The sequence below is a fragment of the Diprion similis genome, chromosome 1, assembly GCF_021155765.1.
Source record: "Diprion similis isolate iyDipSimi1 chromosome 1, iyDipSimi1.1, whole genome shotgun sequence".
Classification (NCBI taxonomy): domain Eukaryota; kingdom Metazoa; phylum Arthropoda; class Insecta; order Hymenoptera; family Diprionidae; genus Diprion; species Diprion similis.
This window is the reverse complement of record NC_060105.1, coordinates 1849509-1877489: the sequence shown is the minus strand read 5'-3', so window position 1 is coordinate 1877489 and position 27981 is coordinate 1849509. Positions and strand designations below refer to the sequence as shown.

The window sequence follows — 27981 nt, the reverse complement described above, 5'->3', positions numbered from 1 at the left end:
AGAGAATTTTCAAATTCGTTACCCACCCGCAAGACCACGGCATTCGGAGTGGAGTGCCGCAGTATAAAAGTGGATATCGAATGTGCGGATGTTACTCGTATATCGTATAAGCAGCAGCCGCATGCAGAGCCGGTGAATCGGTGTGTGGCCGAAAGGCGGTTATAAAATATGAGGTCTTCTTGATAGCAAGGATTGAAGCTCGTCCTATCCCATTTCGCCATTCCCATTAAACGTGAAACATACCTACAACCAACCCCACATAGAAAGAAACAAAGAAAGAAAAAAAGAAAGACAGAGACAAACAGACGGGTATATAAACATATGATACGAGTTGAAAGAGTAAAGGTGATATATACTCGATACTCTGTGATTTTGAGGGTGACGACGACGACGTACATAAAATATAACGGTGGGAGAAAAGAAGAAGAAGAAGAAACGGGAGGAGGGGGAGTAGGAGGATATTGAATTAATCTCTGTTTCTTCTTCTTCTTCTTCTTCTTCTTCTTCTTCTTTTTTCTATCTCCTATAACAATTGCAGCTGCGAGTGTGTAATGTAAATAAGAGATGTGATCAGAGCTGCTGTTGCCTATAAAATGACTGCGTCGTTACGACGAAGCTGCGCCCTCCGGGTCCTCCTCGTTGGTTCCTGGTGGCTGCTGCTGTCCCGGCCAGTTATCGGGGCGCCGGATCCTTCCGAGATAACGACACCGCCGCAAGGTGAGTCCTACACCGGCAACATCCCCTTCCCTTCCTTTTCTTTTCCAACCCTTCCCTTTTTCACCTAGGCAGACGAGTTTTTTCTATTCTTCTCGTTGAAGGGTTGAAATAACTAACCGTACTCCCATAAATAAACATATGCCACGATAATTAATTGCTGGATATCTTTTTTTACAATTCTATCTTATATATACGCGTTTTGTTCGTTAAGGTGTGATAATTAAATACAGTGATAATAAATTTCGCGTTATTTTTTGGCAAAATTTCTCGTATCGTGCCGCGTTGAAGAATAGAAAAAGATAAAAGTAAACTAATAAAGTGAAAAAAAGGTGAGAAGGTTTCGCCTGTGATCGAACAAACAACCGATGACGTTCGAGGTTTGATTATTAAAAAAAAAAAAAAAAAAGAAAAGAAAAAAAAAACACATCCCTTTAGTAAGTATAAGTCCATGTAATGTGGATGACATGCTGAGATCAATTAATACAAAACACAACACACGTACGTTCGTTATAATTACCGCATATGCACCAACTGTCACATACTATGGGGATATAATAGAGTTATTATCTTACGTCTTTGCGATTAACAGGACTATTTGTTTATTTGTGTAACGTACTTTGAATAAACAACGATGATTTCAGTCCTTGTGTCGCTGTAACTGCAGTCAGCCAGCCAGCGCTATTATTTCTCTCTCTCTCTCTTTCTCTCCTTCTCTCTCGTCGAGTAACACACGTAATCGATAACAACACCGTTTTAATAATAACGCCAAGAGATCATTCGCCGTGTTATGTATGAGTATGAGTAGGTATATAGTACACTGTGCAATTTAGACTGTATAAAAAAAATTGACTATTTTTTTTTTTTTTATGGTATACTGAAAATATTGTTCAAGATGACGAAAAAGAAATACCATAAAAATTTCAGATTTTAATATTGATATTTAGATGTGCCTCATCGCGATTTTCTACTTTCCATAAGAATAACATGGCAAAAATGGTTCTTGCTCCTTGCGATTTTTATAACTAGATAATGACGCGTCGTACTGAAAATTGGTAAACATGCTTTTGTAGGAAATTGAACGTTCTACAAAAAATGTCTTTTGTCATTTTACGATAAATCTATTCTTTCAAAAGTTATTTGAGGTCAAACATCAACAAAGGACCTCAAATAACTTTTGAAGGAGTAGATTTATCGTAAAATGACAAGGCACCTTTTTTGTAAAACGTTCAATTTCCTACAAAAACATGTTTATGAATTTTCTGTACGACGCGTCGTTATCTAGTTATAAAAATCGCAAGGAGCAAGAACAATTTTTGCCATGTTATTCTTATGGAAAGTAGAAAATCGCGATGAGGCACCTCTAAATATCAATATTAAAATCTGAAATTCTTATGGTATTTCTTTTTCGTCATCTTGAACAATATTTTCAGTATACCATTAAAAAAAAAAAAAGTTAATTTTTTTGATACAGTCTACTGTGCATACTTGATAAATGTATATATTATTATTATTATTATTATATATAGTCAACAACTTTCACTTTTGTACTCTCAAATGTTAGACTCGATGATGAATATATATTAAGTATCATCGTACAAGCGTTTCAGACACTTCGATATAGATATCAAAGTTTTTTTTTTTCCTTCTTTATCAATTTTTTTTTATTCATTCAACGCTGACTTTATTTTGCCGATGCAAAAAAATCTATGAAAATATTCCACAAGAAGTGCGCGGTTTGAACGAAAACAGAGATTGTGGGAGGAAAAAGTAAAAAAAAAAAAAAAAGTAAAAAAAAAAAAAAAAAAAAAACAAATCACCAACACCGCAATCATTATTTTTTTTTTTTTCGACCTTATCGACTTCAAAGTTATCGATCTTATCGACCAAAATTCAATCGTGATGAAGTCAGTAACGTTAAAAAAAAAGAAAAAAAAAAACACACACACACATTCATATATTTGGAAATCTTGATGAAATTGAGAAGAGAGTAATTTTTTTTTCACTCCATGTTTCTTTGCGATTGCGTTAAACAACTTCAACTTCGTGAAATTCATCGAACCATCATCGAATTCAATTCTGTATACCTGTTAATTGTGTATAAATAATTACAATTCGCAATCACTTTCCTCGGTGACTGCAGGAAAAATTAACGGTATTGAAATTTTCCCCATTCACACGGCTCATAAGGGTAATATTGCACGTCAAGTCGTATTCGAATCAGCCCTTATAATATTGTGTTGCGTTTCAAGTACATACTTGCATATATGCATTATATAATATATGTGTATATATATATATATGTATGTATGTAAAGCTGTTGTCGATAACAACAAGCCATTGTTCACCTAATCACTGCTGGCTTGTTTCTTTCGCCGCATCTATTGTAAGTATGTAGATACTTGTAGTTAACTTGAAACGTCTGACGTGTTGCTGAGATGTCACTTCGACATTTTACGTTCGGGAAAATCTTAACAATAAGATCCTTAGATACCTATGGAGAAGAGACAGTGAACACTTTGCTTTAAGGTTCGAATCGAGGATTGAAAACGCAAACATATTCTACTCGTCAAATTTCTCATTTCTCGCCGCATTAGACGCAATGACGCAAATTGGCAAATCCTGCTAATTCAAAGTAAAAAAAAAAAAAAAAAAAAAATTTTTTCACGGGGTAAGTAACAAAAGCGTTTTTATTAATACAATAAGAAAAATCTTAGCTAAGAAGACTGTGTAAATAATCATAACGTAGCAAGTATATTATAACAAATAATATCCCTTCTTCACCCCCCCCCCTCCCCCCTCCCCCCACCCCCCACCCCCCTCCCGACCCGCCCAATTAATTTCTACGAACAAAATCAAACCGAGAAAGAAATTGAGAGCGCAGATCGGATGAAAAGAAGAACAAAATTTGGCTCGTAAAAACGAATTGACAAACTGCGTGTATTGACATCGATCAAATCGATCGATCACTGACTCCGAGAATTTTCCATCATTCTCTACAAGAGGAAGAGGAAGCGGGAGATGGGGAGAGGGAAGGGAAGGGGGAGAGGAAACGTGACGTTGCCCGGGATCTACGCCTCCGCACTTAAAAGGGTTTACAGTCAAGGGTCCCTCTTATTCCTCCCGGCTGTTCGCGATCTGCGCCACTCCTCTCATCGCCATGCTATAGATATAATATATACATATATATATATATATATCTATGTAATACTACGCAGTATATGATACCCACTAAATGGATTTATTTCCGTCTCCATATAGCCGGTTTATTATCTTCCATTTTTTTCCTTCGACCCTACAGATTACAACGGAATTTTAGATCGTGAAACTCGACTTTTTCATCACAATTTCACACTCCTGACTGTGTAATATGTATTGCGAACGAATCTGATAATGATTAATGAGTAAACACGAATGTCACCATTTTGAAACAATTTTTTTTTTTTTTTCTTTCTTACCCCTGGAAAATTGAGAATTTGAAAGTACCGAAGAAGAAGAAGAAAGAAAACCAAAGGTGTACACAAGTTGGTTCTTTGTAAAAATGGTGGAAAATCCGTGTAGAAGTGAGACACAGACTCTGCAAAGATGTGATAAAAAATAAAAACGGCGAAAGATTGGTGTAAATTTGGAAAATCGAATCATCAAATGAAATATATTTCTTCTTTTTCTTTATCTTCTTTTTCCTTCTTGGCGAAAATAGCAAAGGTAGGTAAAAAATGCGTCCCTTTCCCGTGACGCATATTATATAGGTAGTATGGCAGCAGCAGCGAATAAGCGAGAACTCGAGTCTGGATTCGCACGATCGATATTCCAGAGTCAGCACCGCTACTCCGTAAAAAAGTTATACACTTAGCCCCGCATCTTACCTTCACAAAGCTTTCCACTCCAGCTTCTCTTTCACCGCAAAACCGTGCGCTTCGTACTTTGAACATTTAAACACTTCTCTAACCGTCCCTCTTTCCCCCCTAAAGTTTTCTAAAAGAAAATTTCAAACTCTGCGCAATTTAACGCGGCCAATATTACGTAAAAAAAAAAAATATATACATATATATTAGGGTGACGCAAAAAACCGACTATTTTTTTTTTTTTTTTTTTTAGTCTCGTGTGACAGAATGTTAGTTTCTGATGTTTTAAGAGCCTAATCCAAAGGACCGTTCAACAAAAAATTTTTAGGAGGTCGCTACACATTTTTTAAAACGTCAGAAATCGTCAAGAATCGATTTTTTTTTTTTTTTAATTTTTTTTCTCGTTACGGTATAATCTTATAGACAAAAGAAAAATAAGTTTCCGAAAGTTTCAGTTCAAAATTTGAATTTTGAAAGGTCGCTCATAATTTTTTTTCAATTTTTTGGTGCATTTCATTAGATTTTTTCGAGTGACCTTTTAATATTCATATTAAAATTTCATAAATTTTTTTCTTCAATTTAGTAAGAAAGAATCGATAACAATACACCACAACATGAATTAAAAATCAAACAAAATACTGAAAATATCATTTTTTTAATTTAATTTATTGACGATTTTTGACATTTTTTAAAATTTGGAGCAACCTCTTAAAAATTTTTTCTGAGCTGTCCTTCGAGTGGGCTCTTAAAACATCAAAAACTAACGTTTTGTCACACGAGACTCAAAAAAAAAAAAAAATAGTCGGTTTTTTTGCGCCACCCTAATATATCTATTTATTCTCACTCCTGCGTGAGTTCAAAATCGCAATTATGAATCGTACGTAAGATAGAGAGAAAAAGGGATAGAGAGAGAGAGAGAGAGAGAGAGAGAGAGAGAGGGAAAAAAATTACTTCCTAGATAAAGAAATAAAAAATTTTTGTTATTTGAATACAAATCAATTGTTCATGTTTTTACACAACAACAAATAAATTGTACATTCTTCGTTTTAGATACAGATGAAAAAATTTTGAATAAAAAATAAATTAAGAAAGAAGCGAGATAGAGAGATAGAGAGAGAGGGAGAGAGAGAGAGAAAGAGAGGAAGAGAGAGAGACGGAGAACGTTAACAAGAATCAGAGGGGAAAAAAGTAATATTTTCTACATAAATCATCCGCGGTTGTAGAAAATGAGAAACGAGCCGCAGGGATAGGAGGAGGGGGCAAGGGGGAGGGGGGAGGAGGTAATATTTGCCTGACAAAGTGGTCGAGAGGTTAACTCTGTGAAATTGGCCTTATGTCATGAACTCGATTCTATCGAAGGAAGTCGTCGACGGACCCAACGGCGTCGGTGGTCAAACAACGGAAGACGAGGCCTAGATAACAACTGTGTTCAACATCGTGTCTATACACACTGTATATATGTATACGAATAGAGTATACATATAACAGCCGGTAATTTCCTCGCATAAGCTGCTATAATGATGTTTAATAGACGGTAAATTGAGCAACAATTATTATCACGCCTATAGATTTTAATCCGCGATTCGAGGCAGGGTTGAAATTCCGAATTTGAAAAGATACGAAAACGGAAAGTTTGGAATTTTTTGTCAAAGCGAAACTTTGAGAAAAGGAAATTGGATTTTGGTGAACCGATGAAGTTTCGAAAATCGACGTTGAAAGTTACGAAATGGCGAGAGAATGAGAAATTTCGAAAATCTGAATTATCGAAATTTGTGAGTATAATTAAATTTTTCTTGTTTCGTCAAAATTTGATTTCTTTACTCCAAATTTCGGACTCGTTGGGAACTTTTTAAATTTCGAACTTCACTCCCGCGCCATCTTTTTACATCAAAAAGAATTTTCAAAAAATGAACTACGCGAGATCTTTTCTATACCAGGGCTGCTAACTTACAGCCGCTCAATTCCAGGGAAAATTTAAAGCAGGGGTAAAAATCCAAAGGATGCGTGCAGGTTAATTAATTAATTTCGAACGAGTGGCTGTCGAGGTGCAGGTGAACCGAAATATTATAAACGGACGGAACGAATTAGCTTATTCAAGCCGCTGCTGCATGCGAGGTGAAAAGGGTGAAATATCAAATAATTAGACCGCATGGCATCGGCCGAAGGAGTGTATCCCTTGAAAAAGTATAAACATAAGCATAAATTATAAACTTTTTGTAATAATTAATTGATGGGTAAGTTTAATGACCGTATCTGACGCTAATTATTACATTTGCAGTTAGACTCGGTTCGTTAGAATCGTTGTGTAGAAATATATGCAATATTCGAATATCGCGAATAATCTTTGCGCGAAAATTTTGCACAATATAGAACTGCATGCGGGAAGTTTCAAAATTTATATAATTTAACATTTGATCACAAAAATACATGCGAGGTTAAGATAAAAGAATTTTTCTATAACACACATTTTTCTATACATAACTCGAAATCCTGAATACATTAAAACCAAATTTTGTGTAAAAATTTCAAACATAATCGCATATTTTTTCTACTACATAATGTACGAGTAGAACTTCATTAGTAATTGCTATTTCGTGTTTTAAGTGAAGTTGAACCTTGGGGAGCTGAAATAAAGGTAGAAAAAGAAGAAAAAAAAAAAAAAAAAGAAACTTACCGGTGTGACGTAATTTGAAAATCGCAAGGCGAGTAGATAGATCATCTCGCCAAGCAGCGAGGTAAGGAGTTTCAGAAAGTTCAAATCGTTCGTACTTTCCTGATCTTACACCTTGCCCGTGGTTATAATTTTCGATAACAATCGCGTGGGCGGCGGTAAAAAATTCCGCGAAATATTGAGTCACAATTCAGCCTTGGAGAGAAAGAGAGAGAGGAAGAAAAAGAAAAAGAAAAAGAAAAAGCTTTACAATAAGATAAAATGTAACGACAGCGAGATAAGCTCGTAGTGATACGAAAAAAGCTTTTAGTCTCTGTTCCATCAAGCATTTTGAATTCCGGTATTCAGACTGTCGCTCTATAGAGTATGAATGAAAAAAAAAAAAAATGCAATTGTAAATGACGGAATTGCGTTTCACGACAACGTTTGTAAAAAAAAAGAATAAATAAAAAAATTTGGCAAAATCAGTTTGCAGGCGTCGAGTCAGCCTGTCGAGTTGCAGTAGAAACAGACTCGTGGGTCAGACGGAACAAGTAGAAAAGCAAAACGCTCGGTTCGTCGAAGTGATTTGAGGACTGTAAGTAGTGTGAGTCAGCGATGATGGACGGACGCGTTTCGATTTCGCGGTGAAATTTCAAGAGGATCCGAGTTGAAATAGTTTCGAGTCTAAATACGACAGAAAATAATCGATTTTCGATCAAGTCGATTATTTTTTTATTTGATTAATCGTGTAAAATCGATTATTTTTTAAATGCGGTTAATCGATCGACTCGATTATTTTTTCCTGGCAATCGATTTTTGGGTTTTATCACTCAGCAATAAGTGAAAGATGAAATTGAAAAAGATTTCGAATGAAGGTATTAAATTATGAAAAAAACTTTTCTGTCGTTAAGATTACGAACTGAAATTTATACGATTTTGATTCTAAACGCACCGTTTTGAAAAAATATGAAACAATCGATAAATTATTTTTTTCTATGTGATTAATCGATGCGTAGATTATTTTTAGCTTAGTGGCCAAAGAAAATTGAGAGCTAAGGGAAGATCGAAAAACGTTTAAAGCATAATTCGTAAGTTTAAAAAAAAATATTCATTATACGTAATTGTAATTTTTTGCGTTGTTTGAAAACAGTTGCCTTGACGGTAATAGAACGCTGAGAATTTTTAGTGCCGGATCAATCATTCAATTTACCGTAATTTAGCTTCATTTAAGGGTAGACATAATATCGCGTAACGACGTCGCGAGACGATCCGTTTTATGCGATAATTACACTTAGGCATGTACGTCGGTTATATGACGAATGAAAAATTGCGACGTTTACAAAATTGTCAATTTCGTCAAAATTCAACCTTCGATTATAATCGGGAACACGAATTTTCCCCGTTATTTCCATTTACAAATCAAGAATTTATTGATCGTGTAATATACGAATATAATTATAATATAATAATAAAAATACCGAAAGAAGCAAACAAACAAAAAAATCTTCTCCTTAATAGAATTAGCAATGCAAGAATAAAATGGAGAACCACGTTTGAACCTGATTGAAAATTTGGTGAAAAATAAATCTTTAATTAACCCTTTCAGCTACGAATTAATTGTGTCGACCGATTTTGATAAAAATTAATCTCCAAAAGTTTTTGGAGTCGCTAATTACGAATTCGGCATTGGATTTTCATAACTCAAAATGGTGGATGCAATATGGTAGATATCAAATTTTTAAGATGAATGAATTTAAAAAATTTTATGCCCGCCATATTAGATCCGCCATTTTGAATTTTGGAAATCTAATGCCGGATTCATAATCAGTGACCCCAAAAACTCCGATATCTAAACGGTACAGATTCGGAAGTGAAAATGAATTTTTACCAAAAAACAAGGACTTTTTGGGTGATTGCTTATTGTTAACAAATGAATCGATACATTTTTCGAGTGAAATAAATTTTTTAAGCAAAGTTGGAAGTACATTAAACCCAAAGACTGTAAAAACCGTGATTAAAAATGGTTGGAAAGACGTTTTAACACCAAAAAACTGGGTGATTCACCATGACGGAAAGGGTTAAACAAATATCAGTTAATTTCTATCATTTTTTCTTCTTCTTTCCTCTTATTTCTCATCGTCACTAATTATAATTCACCTTTACAAAGTTAAAGTTAAAGTTGAAGTTTACTCGAGTAACTCTTAGTGGTTAATATTCGAGGAGTGCCTCGAGGAGTTTAAAAAGCGTATCAAACGAGTCTTCACTTCCATAAACACTAGTAGAAACTCGAAGTTGCGGATTAGCTGTACAAACAGTAAACTGGATGCAAATGATGGCGGCTCTCGGGGAAGGAAAGATTGCGGTTGGCATGAGGAGCTCGGACAAATAAAGTTTTCAAATCTGCATCAGTGTAAAACGTTTGTCAGTTAAAACCACAAATGTATTTTTTACCTTCTAAAGCTTTTCAAACTCTTCAACTAAGGCGTATTTAAGCTTACGTTAGATCGGTTAGGTATTTATAGAAAAACACAAGCGTCGGAACTTCTCTTGAAACTTTTCTTAAATCCCTGAAACCACGATTCTCGTCCTCAACGTGATTTCGCAAAAACAAACTTTAGCGTTACGAAGTTGAATAAAATTTTCATAATAATATTATCTGTCCATCTATTAAATCGTTTATCTATTTAATGACGTAAACAATTCTTTCCAATTTTCTTTACAACTCTAGTACTAATCACGGGATACACGTATAGTATTAAACTTCACAAGATTTTTTGAAAGGTTCATTTGTACGCGAGAATCGATTACGAGTCGCGCTATACAAGTAAATAAATAAATAAATAAATAAATATATATATATAACATATATATATATATATATATATATTGGGATTCGAAGAAGCAGACACGCAATAAAATCAGCGAGAAAAGGTTTTGCACGCAAGGTTTCAATACATCGAATAAACCAACCCCGATCCTAACGTGTGTCTACGAATAAAACCCTCGACTCGCAATCAGCGAATAAATCGTAAGCCGCAGATATCAGTTCTGCGATATCGATTTCATCCCAAAGCAAGGCTCTTTCGAAATCGAAACACCGCAAAAGGTCCGTGACGCAAAATTTCTTGAGTTAGAATTAAAAAAAAAAAGGAAAGAAAAAAAAAATCCACGCCACATCAAAACGAATCTCACCATCGGTATGCATGGAAGCCGTAAATTTTACAAGATGTAAAAAAGTAAAGCCTCGACTTGTTGTTATTTATTACACCTTTCCCCTGCAAGCCCATATATATAATAGTGTGCCTAATAAATCAGTCAAACTTAGCGAATCGGTGACTTAAGCTTTCGTTTATTCTCTTGTTTTTTGTTTATAAATATATATTTTGTTTTTCACCCCTGATCCGCACGACCGTAAGTATATAACAAAAACCACAAAAAAAAAAAACGTCACGTTTGACGTCACCGTGACGGGATGCGGAAAGAAAGAATCTAAACAAAATATAAAAAAAATATTAAAAAGATGAAGAAAAGGAAAAAGTCGCAGAAGGTAAAGGACGAAGCAAAAAGAAAATGATGATAATAATAATAGTAGAAAAAAAAAAACTCGCAACGTCAATCAGCGCGGACTATCAGCTCCTGTAGCTGGGAAAATAAACGGCAACGACACGATGATTTATTGGGAGCTGAAGTCCTCCGCGCATCGCCGTGATAAACTTGAAATGATCTATTGGTTTGTTTTTCCTCCGATAAAAATGATCATTGTTTATTACTTGTTGTTGTTGTTATTATTATTGTTGTTGTTGTTATTATTATTCCGACACCTTTACTGTTTTTTTTTTTTCAATAATTTAGAGAAACAACTGCAAGCTTGTAATCTAGTCGTGTTGCGCGTGCAGGTGAACCGCGTGCGTGTTCGTAAACGGGGATAAAAAAATTTTTTGAGAAAAGAGAAGAAGAAGAAGAAGAAGAAGAAGAAAAGGAGGAGGAGGAGGCGGAGGAGGAAAAAACCAGGAATCAAGCAAAGCGAAGCAAAGGGGAAAAAAAAACAACTTACGAATTATAATGAGTGGATAAATTCTTCTCCGACGACTTAAATGAAAATTTATCGATGTACGAAGTTATTATATAAACAGATTAATTTCTTATTATTTATGAAAAAAATTTGGAATCATTTTATAACGATTACGAGACGTGTGTAAAATGACTGCGTGTCGATGGGTAAACGAATAATGATATAATGATAATAAAAACAATAATAATAACAAAAATAAAAACGAACCGCCAGTCTGATTCTCAGTCTATTCGCGTACGTAAGTGTAATAATAACGAGGAAATGATCGATCAAATGATAAGATAAACATTAGATTATACCTCTTGGGTATTAAAACCGGAAGTGCAGCGCGTGCATATAAAGCTGATAATATCATATGTACCGAATTTTATCACCGTGTAAATTTTTTCCCGATCCAGGATAGAAAGGTACTTAAATAATACAACCTATAAAATCATGGCGTATAAAATCATGACAAGTATAGTAGTAATTTTTTTTTTATTTTATTTTTTTTTACTTTTCTTAACCTTTTTTTCTCTTCTAACGTACCCTTCGAAAATTTAGTATTTAGCCTCGAACGTATAGCCTCGTTAAACGTGGAACTTGGTAGGCAAAATTCTAAAAGATTATTCATCCGGTTTAAATTTTTCAAGTACTCTAAACCGAAATATGTATTTCGAAAACTAAACAAGTTGGGAAGCTGTTAAAAATTAAATTTTCCTATAAAAAAAAAAAAGAAAGGTCGAGACAAAGGTCCTGAATTTTCAAAGTTCGTATCGAATACAAGATTAATATTTAATTGTATTAGTAGTCTCGGAATTTTTTTTTTTTTTTTTTTTTTCCTTTTTTTTGAACAGAAAATTTGATTATCTGCAAAATGAAGCTAAAATAAGATAGTTTTCGATATAATTCTTTCCGGGTGTTTGAAAAATTCGAAACCAGATTCTTCACTGTTTACAATTTTACTACCGAGTTTCGCTTTCGCGAGGCTTCGTTTTTTCGAGGTTAAAAAATAAATTTTTAAGGTACGTAAGAAGAAGAGGAAAAAAAAAAAAAAAAGAAAGTTGACATAAAAAATCAGTAAAATATATATATATACGTATGTAAATGATACGTGTGTACTGTAGGTATATATTGTTTACACTTCATATATACCGATTTATGGTAAAATGAAATTCCCCTCAACAAAGTAGGTACATACAGCAAATATGTTCCTCGATTTTTCGCATAAAATTCATCGTGAGATTGAACGTTCGATTTCCATACCTATATGTATTATACATAGGTATAGTACCTGTGTATTGATCTACCGTATACATATGTTTACATATAATATTGTTACACTTTTTGGTGTAACGAATAAAACGAGGGTAAGAAGCTTAGTTAGGTGAGCAATTAAAAGGCGCTAAATGAGAAATATGCTTTGAGTAAAATGTATTTGGGGTAAAGAACGTGTTATCAGCTCAAAGTCTGAAACAGATCTGTTTTTACAATAATAGCGGTTGACGCAGCAACCTTATTCATTTGATGACATAAGAAGACTTAGTTTTCTTGCGTCACATGCCGACTACTAGATCATTAGAAAAGGGGGTAAAGCGGGTGATTTTACCCTTTGTAACAATATTTTATAAAGTGAGGCAATAGGCATGAAAATATATATATATATATATGTGTGTATTACATATTCGCTCGGCTCGAGTGCCATATATATATATAATATATATAACACCATACTGTATAAGTTCGCAATCGGAAGACTTTCTTAGTGTTAAGGAAAATCGGTGTTTCTCTCCCTTCTTCTTCTTCTTCTTCTTCTTCTTCTTATTTTTCTTCTTTTCATATCTTTCTTTGTGCGCCAGCTGTAGCGTTGATTAGATATTTCGCAACAGCTTTATTGTTAATACACACCCACCAACACACACACACACACACATACACACGACCATTGTTAAGCCTCCATCATCTCAAAATCATTTATTGTTTTTTTTTTTTCCAACATTCTACTCGGTAAAAAAACGCGAACTTAATTTTTTTTCAATCTTTTTTTTATGAAACCGTTAATTTTTATACATATATATTTGAAGTCGATTGCGAATGACCATTTTTTTAAATCTGAAAAAATTCTCAAAATTCCAGCGAATGACAGAAAACATCCCACCGTTAAGGTAAACGTGGGCCGAATTTTTGTTCTAGTTTTTTTTTTTTTTTCCATCACCTAATTCAGAATTTAAGAATTCTTAAACTCAAAATTAACACTGGATCAAATCATAAGCGTCAAATCAGGGTCGATTTACTTGTAAAAGTTCGATTTCACCAATTCGATGATGCGCCACTCAAGTTAGTGAAGATAATTTTGGGTTTAAGAATTCAAAAATTTCGAATTAGGTGATCAAAAAATAGAAAAAGAATTCGGCCCACGGGGGGGGGGGGGGGGGGGTCATTCACGGGATTTTAAAGAATTTTTTTAGATTAAAAAAAATGGGCGTTCGCAATCGACTTCAAATATTTATAAAAAATATACGTTTTATGTAAAAAAAAAAATTTTTAGAAAAATTCAGGTCACATTTTTTACCAAACAGAATATTAGGAAAAAACATGAAATGATTTCGAGGTGGCCGGGGTTTAACACTGATCGAGTTGGCGTGGAATACCCCATATATGTATACACACATATTGTACATAGTCGTAAAAGAAAGGCCGCGAAACTATGCATTGTTATACAGGATATACTTACTTAACAAGTGCACAAATGCATTCGTATGTATATATATATATATATATACATATACATATACATGTATATACATGTAATTCACGATTCTTTAAGTGGGTCAAGTCTCGAGATTCGTCTAATTGGATAGCAAGTTTTCGAGTGCACATACGTATACGTGTAAAAAGTAATTAAGAAAGAAGAAAAAAGAGTCTCGAGACAAATTAGCCGAGTTTGCGGCATGATCAAAGGACTTTCTCACCTTTTTGGCAGATCGACTCGCGAAATTTTTTTATTTATTTTTTTACCTACGGTTGTATCAAACTATTCTCACTAGAAAATTTATTTATTTACTTTACATTTACCGGTATTTAATTACACGTTACTTAATAAAAAATTCACCCAGCAGCAGTAACGACAAACCGTTCGTTTTACATCTCGTTTTTGACGTTTCATTCGTTTCGTTTAACGCCCTTATTTCTTTCCTTTTCTTTTCATTTTTTTCTTTTTTCTTTATTGTTGTTTTTCATTTTAACTGAAATTAAGCAGACCGTAATAATTAGATCGTATAACGAGTTGGAAAATACTCAGCTCCATTACCTTTTGTGTTACGCGTGAAAATGTGATTACTTGGTCACGCACGTTTCTCCCTTTCCCACCAATTTTCGTCCATATTTCACCACATCGTGCCTTTCTATTTCTCCCCCTGTACGATTAGAATAATATGTATACACACAATATTTTAATATTAAATAATCTCAGACAGATATTAAACAATCCATCACTGATACTAGAAAATTATTAAATATACAACAAATAGAAATAACTGTGTAAAATATTAAAGTTCGAATGATAAATTGAATTTTTCTTTTTTTTTTTTTTTGTTTCTTTTTTTTCAAACAAATTTTTACAATAAATTAATTCGAACAAATATTAACGGGGAAACGAATCCCGTCAACGAACCTATTGTCTAAACAATACACAAACTGCTGGCAACGATATCTCCAATCTATTTCGTATTGTGCAGATTGTTATTGTAAAACTTCAACAATCTGTCAATTAAAATGATTACTAATATTACGAATCAGATATTTTTCCGCGGTACGTGGCTGGCAGCGGAAAAGTTCAATTTCATTTTGACCTTGTAACAACCCCCCCCCCCCCCCCTCTGCCAAAAAAAAACGCAAAAATAAACCGCGAATAGTAACCGATGGCGATTACGTGAAAAACTTGTAAGTCGCAAAACTTGATACTTGATAACAACAATGAAATCGGAGAACAAAAACAGCGAAGATTTTTTATTCCGTTGGAAATACTGGGCAAAAATTCTTTCACGGAACCGATCAGCAATAAATTAATTATCTAGTTAAGCTTATATATAGAAGAAATCGTCTGAAAATTTGTCGGTGTTTTATAAAATTTAATAATACATATATGATCCTCTGTGCGTAGATAAGACTTCAAAATGAAATCCTCAAGTTAATTGTAGTTGATGTTATAATTAGTTAATCGATCAAACCGCTAGACTATAGTTATTAAACAATATTTTGCGCTTGAATCTATGAGATGCTGAAAAATGCATATTAGGCGAATCCAAAGAATTCTGAGAGATGAAAATAAATCCCGATATTCGTAAGTTTATAATTGTTACGTGAAAATTTTATTCTACTCATTTTTTTATCTTACGTGTAAAATTGTTATTAATTTTGACAAATAATTTTATTTAATTATGTACGTGTTTTTGATTGATTGTTTTCTTTTTTTTTTTTTTTTTTTTTTTGTTTTTTCTCGCAACTATTAAAAACAAGTACAATCTTTTCTTCTGTCTTTTATTTCTGTGTATAATGCACTGCAGCCAGTATACATATACGTATAATACGTATAAATAATATAGATATATGTGTAATACTATACATATACATACATGTATTACATATATACAACGTGACAAAAAGCGACTGGCTTTCACCGTCTTCGACGATATAATTTCGCGTGCTCGTTCGCCTTTTATCGCGATTAGAACGTTTCTTACCTCCTTCGCATTCACCCTCGGCTCTCCGATTTTCCTTTTCTTATCCCGTTCACCCCCCTTCTCTAATAATTAATGTAAAAATTTGTAAAAGCTCGCCGAGCTTGCGGCATATCAGCTACACACAGTTTTGAGGGGTGGAAAAATCTCCCCCCCCCCTCCCTACCTCCCTCCCAACCCCGTAGAAGGTATAATCAATTCGTGTGTTTGAACTTAAAGGATCTCGTCGATCAAAGCCGAAGCAATATCGCAACAGCTTTGGATCCGTGCTCGCGATTGATTGATTAATTGTCGTCGTTGTTGTTGGTGGATATAAAAAAAAAAAAAAGTAAAAAAGAAAATAATGCTATACAAAGTCGTCTTGTGGATAAATCCAGCGAAAAAAAAAAAAAAAAAACCTTACATTGTAAAAATATTACAAAATTATACTTCAAAGATTAAAAATTTATATACCTACTACGTTGCGCCGTCTTCGATCCGCAAAGTAGCAGAATTCAATTTATATGTTATAAGGTTGTACGTATATACGTCCGCATGAAAACACAGCTGGTTCATAGTCGGAGAATCGCATAATTACTCAAGGAATTATCCGTTTCAAACTTATACATACACACACACACACACACACACACAGGTATATACGTATACGACTCGCGTTTATATATCCGCACTGCAGGTTTTACTCGGCCTTAGTTAGCTATAACTATAGTGTATAGCGTAAAATGTACAAACCGCAGCAATTATACCTTATACTTCTTAGAATCATATATATACATATATTAAAGTACTGGATCAACGTGTTTTTTTATGGCTATTTATTTTTTCCTCTTCTCCATTTTCCATTTCATCGTAGGAAAATTGTAGATTCGACTATATCTATACCTGCACTATGTTTATTGTTTTTTTTAGTTAGAGATTTTTGTCGAAAATTTATCGAATTGTCTGAAAGACGGTGAACCGTGTACAAGTAAAGCGTAACGACCACTTTTGACCCAAATAAAAAAATTTCAGCCAAATCGAAGGGGGTCGGTCGGGGTCAAAAGTGATCGAATTGGCATGGAATGCTCCATATACATGAAAAATAATATATATTGTACATATATGACAGAGACGCTGTAAATAAAAAAACATGTTGAAAGGAACTGTTTTTTACAGAATAAATGTAATTTTGGAAAGGTTGGGAGGACTGGAAAAGTGAAATTCGGTTTTCAGGTTTGCTAGAAATGCAGCCAATGTCAAAATTCAAGATGACGGATTCACCATGCAGGAATGATAATATAAAAATTCATACTGTTTTATTCGAAATTTTTAACTCAAGGTTTTTTAAATTTTGAAAATGACCCTATTTTCGAAATAAATTCCGAGGAATTTGATCGCAAGTAAAAATGTAGATACGCTTTAAATGTTTAAAAATTTAGAACTTGTTTGTAGATATAAATTAATACCTATACTAATATTTCTTCCCAATCTCAATCCCCGATTTAATAATTTTTAATAACTCATACCGATTACTCTTCCAATTACGAATTATTTGTTTCCCAATTCGTCAACGCTACTTAAAAAACCTTTTTTCACTTTCATTGCACAAAGCAGTTGTCCGTTGTCCGCATTTTCATCGGTACATTTATACCCACATATGGATCGGTTCAACGTCGACGACTTATACGTAGGTACGTGTACCTACTATAAGTAGGTCCGCATTAGGCGACGCAGTCCTCCTCGGCTCGCGAGCGAAGGTGTTGTAGGTATAAGGTACTGTAGAACCGCGACATGCATTATACCTGCCTCGTAGGTGGGGACATGGAAATGCGGTGGGTCACGTGCCCGAGGCCTCGATTCTGCATTACGTACACGTTCGTGCAGAAATGCAAAAAAAAAAAAAAAAAAGTAGCGAAGAAAAAAAAAATCTAACCAGCTATATATAAACTCTTCGAGCAATTGGACGACATTTTTATCCGCATTTTGATTTTTCCATTTCACCGCGGCAGAATTACTTATCGATTCTCAGTTCATACCTCTACATCACATGTGATAGCTTTAATTAATTCGATCGCGAATAATATGTTGAAAATTATTTAAGTTAGAAAAATATCCGAGATATAAAAAATTACCCCGTTAATTCAAATTTCTTTCTTCTTCTATTTCGTTAAAAAATTTCATATATACATATACCTATACGTATATTAGGGTGGCTCAAAAAACCGACATTTTTTTTTTTTCAGTCTCGTGTGACAAAATTTTAGTTTTTTTTATGTTTTAAGAGCCGACTCTAAAGGACAGATCAAAAAAAAATTTTAAGAGGTTGCTCCAAATTTTAAAAAAATGTCAAAAATCGTCAAAACATTAAATTAAAAAAATTATATTTTCAGTATTTTGTTTGATTTTTAATTCATGTCGTGGTGTATTGTTATCGATTTTTTCTTACTAAGTTAAAGAAAATAAATTTATGAAATTTTAATATGAATATTAAAAGGTCGCTCGAAAAGATCTAGAGAAATGCACAAAAAAATTGCAAAAAAATTATGAGTGACCTTTCACATTCAAATTTTAAATTCAAACTTTCGGAAACTTATTTTTTTTTTTGTCTATAAAATTATACCGTAACGAGAAAAAAAAATATAAAAAAATCGATTTTTGACGATTTCCGACGTTTTAAAAAATGTGGAGTGACCTCTAAAAATTTTTTTTTCCGAACTGTCCTTTGGAGTGGGCTCTTAAAACATCAAAAACTAACATTTTGTCACACGAGACTCAAAAAAAAAAAAAAAAAATAGTCGGTTTTTTTGCGCCACCCTAATATATATATCTAAGGAAAAATACTTCGTTTTTTTATTTCGAATCGTGTATTATTTTATTTGTTTGCTTATGTTTTTTTTTACTATTTATTACTACGTAACATCCGCAGTGAATATACTTTCTCGTATGCAGGAATGACGTGTCATGTGTCATGTCAGTGTATGATAAATAATTTGATAAGAAAAAAGAAGATCGTTGACCATAATGATTAATGAGAGCCAAAATGATCGCAGTTTTCTGCACGATTTCACCTTACGAGTATTTCCGATTTATCAATGTTAGTTAACCCGTTTCCATCCTACTGACTTCCGAGTCGGTATATAACGTACACATTTATGCATTGCGGAGAAGCTGAAGACGCAGCGAAGCGGGTATTGATCGCTTTTATGGGCCTCAATCACCCTGTTTTTTTTTTCTTCTTCTTTCTTTCTGTTTGTTTGTTTGTTTTTTCTCCCCCCCCCCCCCCCCCCCCCCCTCCCCCCCACCCGCGCCCTGCCGTCACGATACCTCGTTAAACTTGAACTTTACCAAGGTTTACCTAATTTTGTATTCCGGTTTTGCCGCGATATGATGTTCAAAATATTATTACATAGATAATAGATAAAATATTTTGATTGGATTAGATTTTTTTTTTCAGAAAATTCGGAAATAAAGTAAAAGTTAACCGATTGTTAAAGATGAAATTGCAAAATTGAATAAGTATTTCCTACTTCGTTGAAATCCATTTCCAATATTCATATATTTTCACAAGTTTTTATCTATAATATATTTGCATGTTTTGCTTTCCAACGTATATAGTATCTTATCTAGGTATATTTATTTTCGACCGAATAAGATAAAAAAATTTCGAATAAGTATTAGAAACTTTTTGTTGGGACGTTACGACGAAATATTATAACCGTTGAACTTTAGAATGTTGTACGGTAAAGGAAATTGATTTGCATTGATCCGCACACACCGGCAAATGTTACGGAACGGAAAAGCGATCTGCTTTATACGGATCAGTTGAATTTCATCGTTTTTCGTTAAAGCTCCCAAAGGACTCGTTTCGGTGTATCGACGTCGGTTTTACCGCAGGTGTATTTCCACGCTGCAGAACGGAGAGAATCGACAATATTATACATACATATTACGTATATCATATACATATATACCTTCGTGCCAAACTTCGTTGCTGCCCGAGAGAAATGTGGAGAAAAATGGGCTGAAAAAAAAAAAAAAAAAAAAAAAAAAAAAAAAAAATATCGACAAAGGCGAAAGGGGTTTGAAAAAAGAAGAAAGAAAGAGAGAAAAAAGTATCGCGCGCGAAAACAAATTCGTCTGCAAGGCGTAAAAAACGTGAAATAGATATTCGCAACGATTCGCGAGAAACGACTTTGAAGTTGAAACGAAGCGTCATATTAGACCCGTAGACCCATTTTTCTTGGTCACGTTATACGGGGGTGGAAAAAGTTAAAAAAAAACTTCACACGGCATATAATATAACGTGTAACATATTACAATGGAACTGTTCTTGCGCCTATTGTTGTGCAGAAATTTGCGGTCCCAGGTACAAACGTCTCGTCATTTCCACAAAAAGAAGTAATATTAAGGAGAAAATATTGGATAGAATTTCAACAAATGAATTTAAGTCTAATAAATTTAAAGAAAAACTCACTTTTTAGCGAGTATACGAGTTGAAATTTTTCATCGCATTTACTTTTCGCGACGGAATATCGCTCGGGAATTTCAAGATTCCAGATCTCTAGGATATAGATAGCTCGTAATTCATTTTCCAGATTCAATTATTTACTCGTGAATGTTACTTTACGAACGTCTCGTCCGGAGAAATTTATGTACCCCAAGAGATGCGGGGGGGGGGGGGGGGAAAGACGCGAAGTGGATAATATAATATACACAACAATTTCCAGAAATTCGTCATGCCTTATAGTAAGGAGCTTTATGCAAGCTCCTCTGCGGAAGTCAGATTTATCTTTTCCTATTTGGTTAAAGACTTGTATACGAGTAAAATATTATAATTTGTTGGAATATTTGTATAGGTAAGGAGAAAAGAATAAAATAAATAAAATACTAAATTGACCTACTACAGATAAACGATAATAAATTTAGAGTGAAACAATTTTCGGAATCACTTTTTTCACAGTCCAGTCAAAATATTTCTAAGTTCAAAATATGCTACTCGAGGGTTTTTCGAACCTCATGAACTCAAGTTTTGAGTAATTTTTGAGCTGCATATCCGGGGTTTCGAGAAAACAGCAAAAATTTATCGTTTCTTGTATTTTCCTCAAAAAACCGTTGTCGATAGATGAAAAATAACTTGACCATTGTGTAGCGCGGAAAATTCTACATCGAATTATGTTCTCACATGTAGGAAACGGAGTCGGATTAACAAAATCGAAAAAAAAGAAATTCTACTTATCGACGGTATCTAAGGAATTTTTGTAAAATAATTTCGTTTTTCTTAATTAGTTTATCCAAACACCGTTTCCGACATATGAGAACATAATTCGATGTAGAATTTTCCGCTTTACTCGATGATCAAGTCATTTTCCACCTATCGACAGCAGTTTTTGACGGAAAACGTAAAAAACGTCAAATTTCGCAGTTTTCTCAAAACCCCGGCTATGCAGCTCAAAAATGACTTCAGACTTGATTTCCTGAGGGTCGAAAACCCCCGACAAACCAAAATACAGCCACGATCCGAATATTTTTAATTCAGCCCTATTTTTGACACAATCACAAGCAAATCTAGCCTGCAAAGTATAATAATATAACGTAATAATAACGATAATTGGTAAAAATGCAACACGTGAGGGGAGACTTGCGTGTCTCAGCATGGCTCGTAGTAGGCCCTACAGAATCTTAAATTATTATTATATTCTCATATCCACCCCTAATGTACACGTACCTACCTACCGCACGGCAAGGGTAGCGAAACGATTCAACACACCGGAAATGAAAAAGAAGTCAAGCGCTGATCGTGACCAGCAAAAGACTGAGATATGAAAAAAAAAAAAAAACATAATTTTCACGAGAAATAATGAGGCTAAAATAAAAGAAAAAAGAGGCTTTAAATAGTGCTAAGTTTTGTCATTTTTTTTTTTTTTCTCTTTTTTCATATAATAATACCTACAGCACAACGTGACGTGGTGTTCAGATGTGTGTTTAATATATGTATACATACAAGGTACCTATAGGCAATACGAACGTGTGCAAATATATATAAATATGCACTCGAGTTGACACTGGGAATGAGGGCTTTGTTACCGTTTCATGTCTATGTCTATATAGGTACGTACATTATATGTATACATATATTTACCGGTCAATATTTGATTACTTGGCGTTGCAACGGCGCGAGGGGGTGGGTGGGTGGGGGGGGGGGGGGAGGATTTTGCAGTATAGGTATTATACAAGTCGCGTGGGATATTCGTTGCAGACGTGTGTAGGTGGAGAATCGTATCTTTGCGGATGTGTAATTCGACGGTGTGAATTCAGCTCTGTGCGCAAATTTGTTGCGAGGTTGAAATTAGTAGCGAAAATTGGTAGCCGAATGATCGGATAATGTTTGTTCGAATTCGATAGCGAAGTACTTATTTGAATCCTAATTTTTAAGTTTTTTTTTTTAATTTTTAAACCCTTTGATTTGATTATTTCGCTTCTGAAATGTCTTTGTTTGAATATATTTAATCTCAGTTTATAAATTGTATTTGCTGCTGAACCCTTGTTGTAAAATATAATATATCATGAAATTTTAATAATACCTCACAAGGTATGAATAATTGTGGAAAATGTTGTTTTTTGCGATTTTATTCAATAATTCATTATCAGGTGTATATTTATATTGTTATTAAAGCTCAGGTGAATCGAACTTGAATTGGGTCAACAATTTTCCCATTACTTACGTGGAGGACAATAAGAGAAAAAATGAAAGTATATGCTTCGTGATGTGAAAAAGTGCGCTAATGTTATAAAAATTTGACATTAACAAAATTTGCCAAATAATTATGCAACCCTCTTTGTTAGATTATTAATTACTGAATTATTTTGATTGAAATTTGTGATCAATGTGTTTTTTTTTTTTTTTTTTTTTTTTTCTCCATACCGAAGGGATAATTTTTTGAAAAAACTTATTTGCTTGTAAGAAATCTTCGTTCGATGTATCGATTCTGAATCCCGGTTTCTAAATTATTTCTATTTCGTTACAACAATTTAAAACCGTTATCATTAATATTCTCGTAAACTCTGAGACGTCTTTCAACATCCAGAATTCGTTTGTACCTCGATTTGTCTGCAAAAATAAATGAAATAATGAGAAAACCGGTTTTTCGCAGGTCCATCGACGCCGGGGAAGCTAAAATTCGCGGACAAATGCCAGCAGGACAACGACTGCGGTTTCGTCGGTTCTTACTGCGAGCCAAGAACGAATAAGTGCAACTGCAAGGAGGAATTTCCGGCAACGAATCACTTCGACAAGTGCGGAGTCAGTAAGTGCGAAAATGATCCCTCCGCGAATATTTTTTTTTTTTAATCAGTTTTTTTCGTGCGCGATTACTGTAAAAATTTTCTCAAGAACGTAATCGTATCTTGTAAATATTTTCCGACCTAATTTTACAGAGGCTAACATCAACGAGTCCTGCTTCTTCCGTGAACAATGCGAATCGATGGTAAAACAGACCGAGTGCCGGGACGGAAGATGCATCTGCATTTTCGAAATGGTTCCTGTACCTCGATTCAACGGCGAGATAGAATGCATTGGTAATACGAAATTAGCTGATCGGATCGAAAGATAAACGAAGAAAAGGAAATAAAATTACTTCACCATGCATGTGGGAAAATTGAGGTTATGTGGTACCTTTCCTACCATTACCGACCGAGCAAACTCGCTCTTTTTTTTATACCGATTTTCGGGATCGTTTGTTTACTTAATTTAGAAAGAAAAGGAATGAGTCTGCTCGGTCGGTAAAGGTAGGAATGCGTCACGACCTTAAACTCGATTGTCAGTTGAATCTGAAAAGAGATATAAAAGAGAGGTAAACTTTAACCGTAATTTCTTACGATTCAACAAAAAAATGTCGATAACTTTCGCTTCGGAGAAGAATTAATCGTCAGGCCAGTTTTATTTCTTTTATATCTCTAAGCATAATAATACGCATGTCATTCGTAAGTTATGAATTTGCGGCGTGTTTGTTCAATCTATTAAATTTTTTAGCCGAGCACACGGAGCCCCCGAGTCTACAATACGTAGATCCAGCAATGATTTGGGTTCTTGTAGCCATGGCACTAATGTTCATTATATTATGCGTCGTGCTTAGACTTTTCAGCAAGTGAGTATCCAATTTATTTACACGTGAGTATTTATCGAGACACACTTTTTAAAAAAAGGTTCCCAATCCCATTTTGCGTCCTCCATTATTCGGGCAACGTCAAAACGAGGGAAGTAAAACAAAAAAAAAAAAAAAAAAACTTGAAAGGGAAAAAGAATTTTTCGGTACAACGAAATTGACGAACGGTAAAAGCGTATGAAAAAAAGTTTTGAACATATTTTCAAGCCCGCTTTTCATAATTTCATTTCCCCCTCAATCTGTCACATTTTTCTACCCTCAGGCTGCAATCTCGCTTTTCTCATACATACATACATATGATACATACATACATACATACATACATACATCAGCGAGTACGAAAATCAACGAAAATCCCTCGGGCGAAATAATCTGAACTCTTGTTCTCCGCTGAAGAGAAGATAATGATAATAATAGCAATAATAACAATAATGATAATAATTACCATGCACGACGATGGTGGTAATGATAAAAACTCGATGTCTGATGGAGCATCGAAATATCACGGTATATATAATACTCATACAAAAAAAAGAAAAAGCGCTGTTGAAAAATAAAAGATTGAATGCAAAAATTGATTTGCAGAAAAAAAATTTGGAATGACTAGAACGATTCAGGAAAAGTGAAAGAAAAAACGCTCCGAATAAAAGTATAATTCGAATGTAAAAATTGTAAGGAAAAAACATGTGTACAGTCTACCTAGTAAACCTTATACATATATATCAGATATGTACAAGGCAATAGACTAGCGTGTATAAGAATCCAACCACCTTACCTCATCAATCATTTCCTTCGTCGAGTCACATTAATTCCGCGTACAATTCCGTATTACACACGTCATATAATACAAGATCTAGTATATACGTATACATATAGTGAAGGTATTCACACATAGCTGAACGAAAAAAGGATTTATATTTACGCAATGCATAATAAAACCGCTTCTCCAGTCCAGTAAATGTAGTAGTAAACATGATGTAAATTAAAAAATATCGTTGTTATTGTATACGTTATACAGAAGTTGCAATTAATCGAATACTTCAGTGATATACGGTTGATATTTTTTTTTTACACGCACAGATTAGTAGAGTAGTAAGGCTGGTTCTAGGCACAAATTCTACATTACCGACACAAAACCATTTTCTAGAACATTCGACGCTGGGACCGAAGGGATTTTCTAATTCTAACTGATTTTACCGATCATCGGATTATTTCTTTATCCACCCGATAACATCCCTACCCTTGAACGTTCTAGTAAAGGGTTTGTATGTTGGGCAAATGTCGGTAATGTCGATAAGTCGGCAAGTGTCGGTAACGTCGATACGTCGGTAATTGTCGGACGCAGGTTCCTGTCCAGAATAAGCCTTCCTATTCTACTCACAGGTATTAAAGAAGAACGAAAAAAAAAAATGTGATAAAAATTTTTTGATCGATCTTCTTTATATGAGTATGAAAAAAATGAATAGAAAAAGGAAAATTCAAACTGATCGACATTGTAATATTAATGATTGTTTTTTAGGGCTCGTTGGCGGGAAAACCGGACGATATTCAACACGCCGAACCCGCGTTTAATGAACGTGTCCCTGCTGAGGGACAGCAAACTTTTGCATGGACAGGAGCGGCGTGGCTCCCGAGGGAGCGTAAGGGGCCCATCGAGGCAGCCCTCGGTGGCGTCTCTAAGGGCTCACTCACCCTCGGCATCGCAAGGTGCGAAAAACTCTCAACGAGTGAACCGTACGGGTTTTTATCCATTCATTTACTAAGCAAGCAACTTTCACCCAATAACTAACTCTCCTATAATACGTATACGTAAATTACCTACCAAGAAAGAGAAGAAGTGAAAAATAGAAAGAAAGCAAAATAAAAAAAAAATAAAAAAATACTTTATTACTGCAAATAACAATTATTAACACCAATTGCAATATAGCCTCTCGTTATACAGACGTATCTTCTACTTATGCATATATACCTACTATCCTGCAATAAAATAGTACGTATTTACCGTCATATACATATATTATATATACCTATACTCGTACTAACATAGATTCTGTATTTCTCTATTCGATTGATCTAGATGCCTCAATACTATCTTTACGGTATACCTCCTTGTTTATTTTTTCTCTTGTATACCTTTCGTTTTCTATATAGATTCGCATCTATTGCGTATAACGACCTTATACTCTATTAGCTACTGATAGATTATATATACATATATATACACACTATAGAATCGTAGCTGATATATAGTCAGAGATTTGTTCGTGATTTCTTCATCGAAAAATTAAAAAAAAAATAAAAAAATTCATTACGGCCATTGATTATAATTTTGTGCAAAATTTAACTTCTCGGGATTATTTGGCGCATTCGACAAATTTTCTTATCATCGTAAAAAAAATAAAAAAAGTTTTTGGTTAAATTTTTATTCAATTCAAATTTTGTAAAAAAAAAAAAATGCATCGATTTTAAGACCGAATAGAATCTCAAAATACATTTCCAAATACTTTTTTATTGCCAAGCCACAACTTTGGCGAGTTGAGTCGAGATTTTATCTCCTGTTTTTTTTTTTTCGACAAATCTGTTTTCAAATCAAAGAACGAATCTTTTGATCATCAAAGTTATATTATATCCGTGAAGCTAGTTGCTTGCTGTAGTAAGAATTTCCGCACGAATGCATGGGTTTATAAACACTGTATATTATTATACTTATATTGAATATTGGTTAACAGATGAAATACGAATTTCTCGTTATTTCATGCAAAAAATTTCTCTGCAGGCTCTCATATTATATATAAATATAACTTAGAAATGGTCAAAAATGTGGGAAAAAAAATTACAGTGTGAAATAACGATTTTTCAAACTGTAAAACCAAGTAAAATGAAAAAAAAAAAAGATCGACCAAAATTCGAAGAATTTATATAATATGAAGCGTTCGACCGAATAACTGCAGCCTTGATTTGAACAAGTGAAAAAAGTATCAGATTGATTTTAAGTATAAAAAAATTCAACGATGGTAAATTTTTCCTCCCATGAAGCGTCCATAAATTTACAAGTTCAACAATTGTTCTTCAACATAAATAGGATGTAAAGAGCTAAAATAGTGATTGATTGCCGATAATAAATAAAAATTTTGCAAAATTAAATACACTCTGCAAAATCGTTAGATAAAATGTACATTAATTTTGGCAAAATGTAAAAAATAACGAATGACGAATTTTTCGCAATTAATATATAAACTATTATACATTGAAACGATTGAATATTGAAAAAATCTTCAAAATTACTTGGCGTAATGATACTTAGTCAAAATATACGGATCGTTGAATATTTTTTTTTTTTTTTTTTTGCACTCATAGATACAGTAAGAAATCACCGGCAATAATCCAACAGCTATAACGTTAATATTCAGGGATATGTTGGCAGGATCTCGAACAGGGTCTAGAAGAGGAAGTCGAGGAAGCACAGGAAACGCATCAGCGACCTCAACGAGATCAAACAAATCGCCACCAGCAACGCAACCGAATAACGTAACCGTCGAAATTCAAGACGCCGCCGTCGCGTAGACGGATCAATCGATCAATCAATCGATATTTCCACTCAACTATAAACAGTTTTCACATACTGTAATATTACTTTCAAATTTCCGATAGATAAACACATTCATTCTTTTCTCTTTTTTTTCCCACATTATTTATCCCGATGTAAGAACATCGAATTATTATTATTATTATTATTATTATTTTAACGCGTGAAATCATCCAGTCACGCGTTCTGTTCGTGAAATTAACTCATATTATCGAATACGATTAGTATTATTATTATTATTATTATTATTAT

The 27981-nt window shown here is 33.9% G+C and overlaps 1 protein-coding gene across 1 annotated transcript; it reads left to right on the top strand.

Annotated features, from left to right (window-relative positions):
* The first annotated feature begins 18 nt into the window (after positions 1-18).
* LOC124407880 lies at positions 19-27837 on the top strand. Its single transcript, XM_046884486.1, has 8 exons — positions 19-140; positions 539-717; positions 23133-23285; positions 23416-23556; positions 24011-24125; positions 25663-25877; positions 27568-27730; positions 27793-27837. Exons 2-7 carry the CDS (start codon positions 594-596, stop codon positions 27705-27707), a joined length of 888 nt encoding a protein of 295 aa, XP_046740442.1. The 5' UTR covers positions 19-140; positions 539-593; the 3' UTR covers positions 27708-27730; positions 27793-27837.
* Positions 27838-27981: the final 144 nt, after the last annotated feature.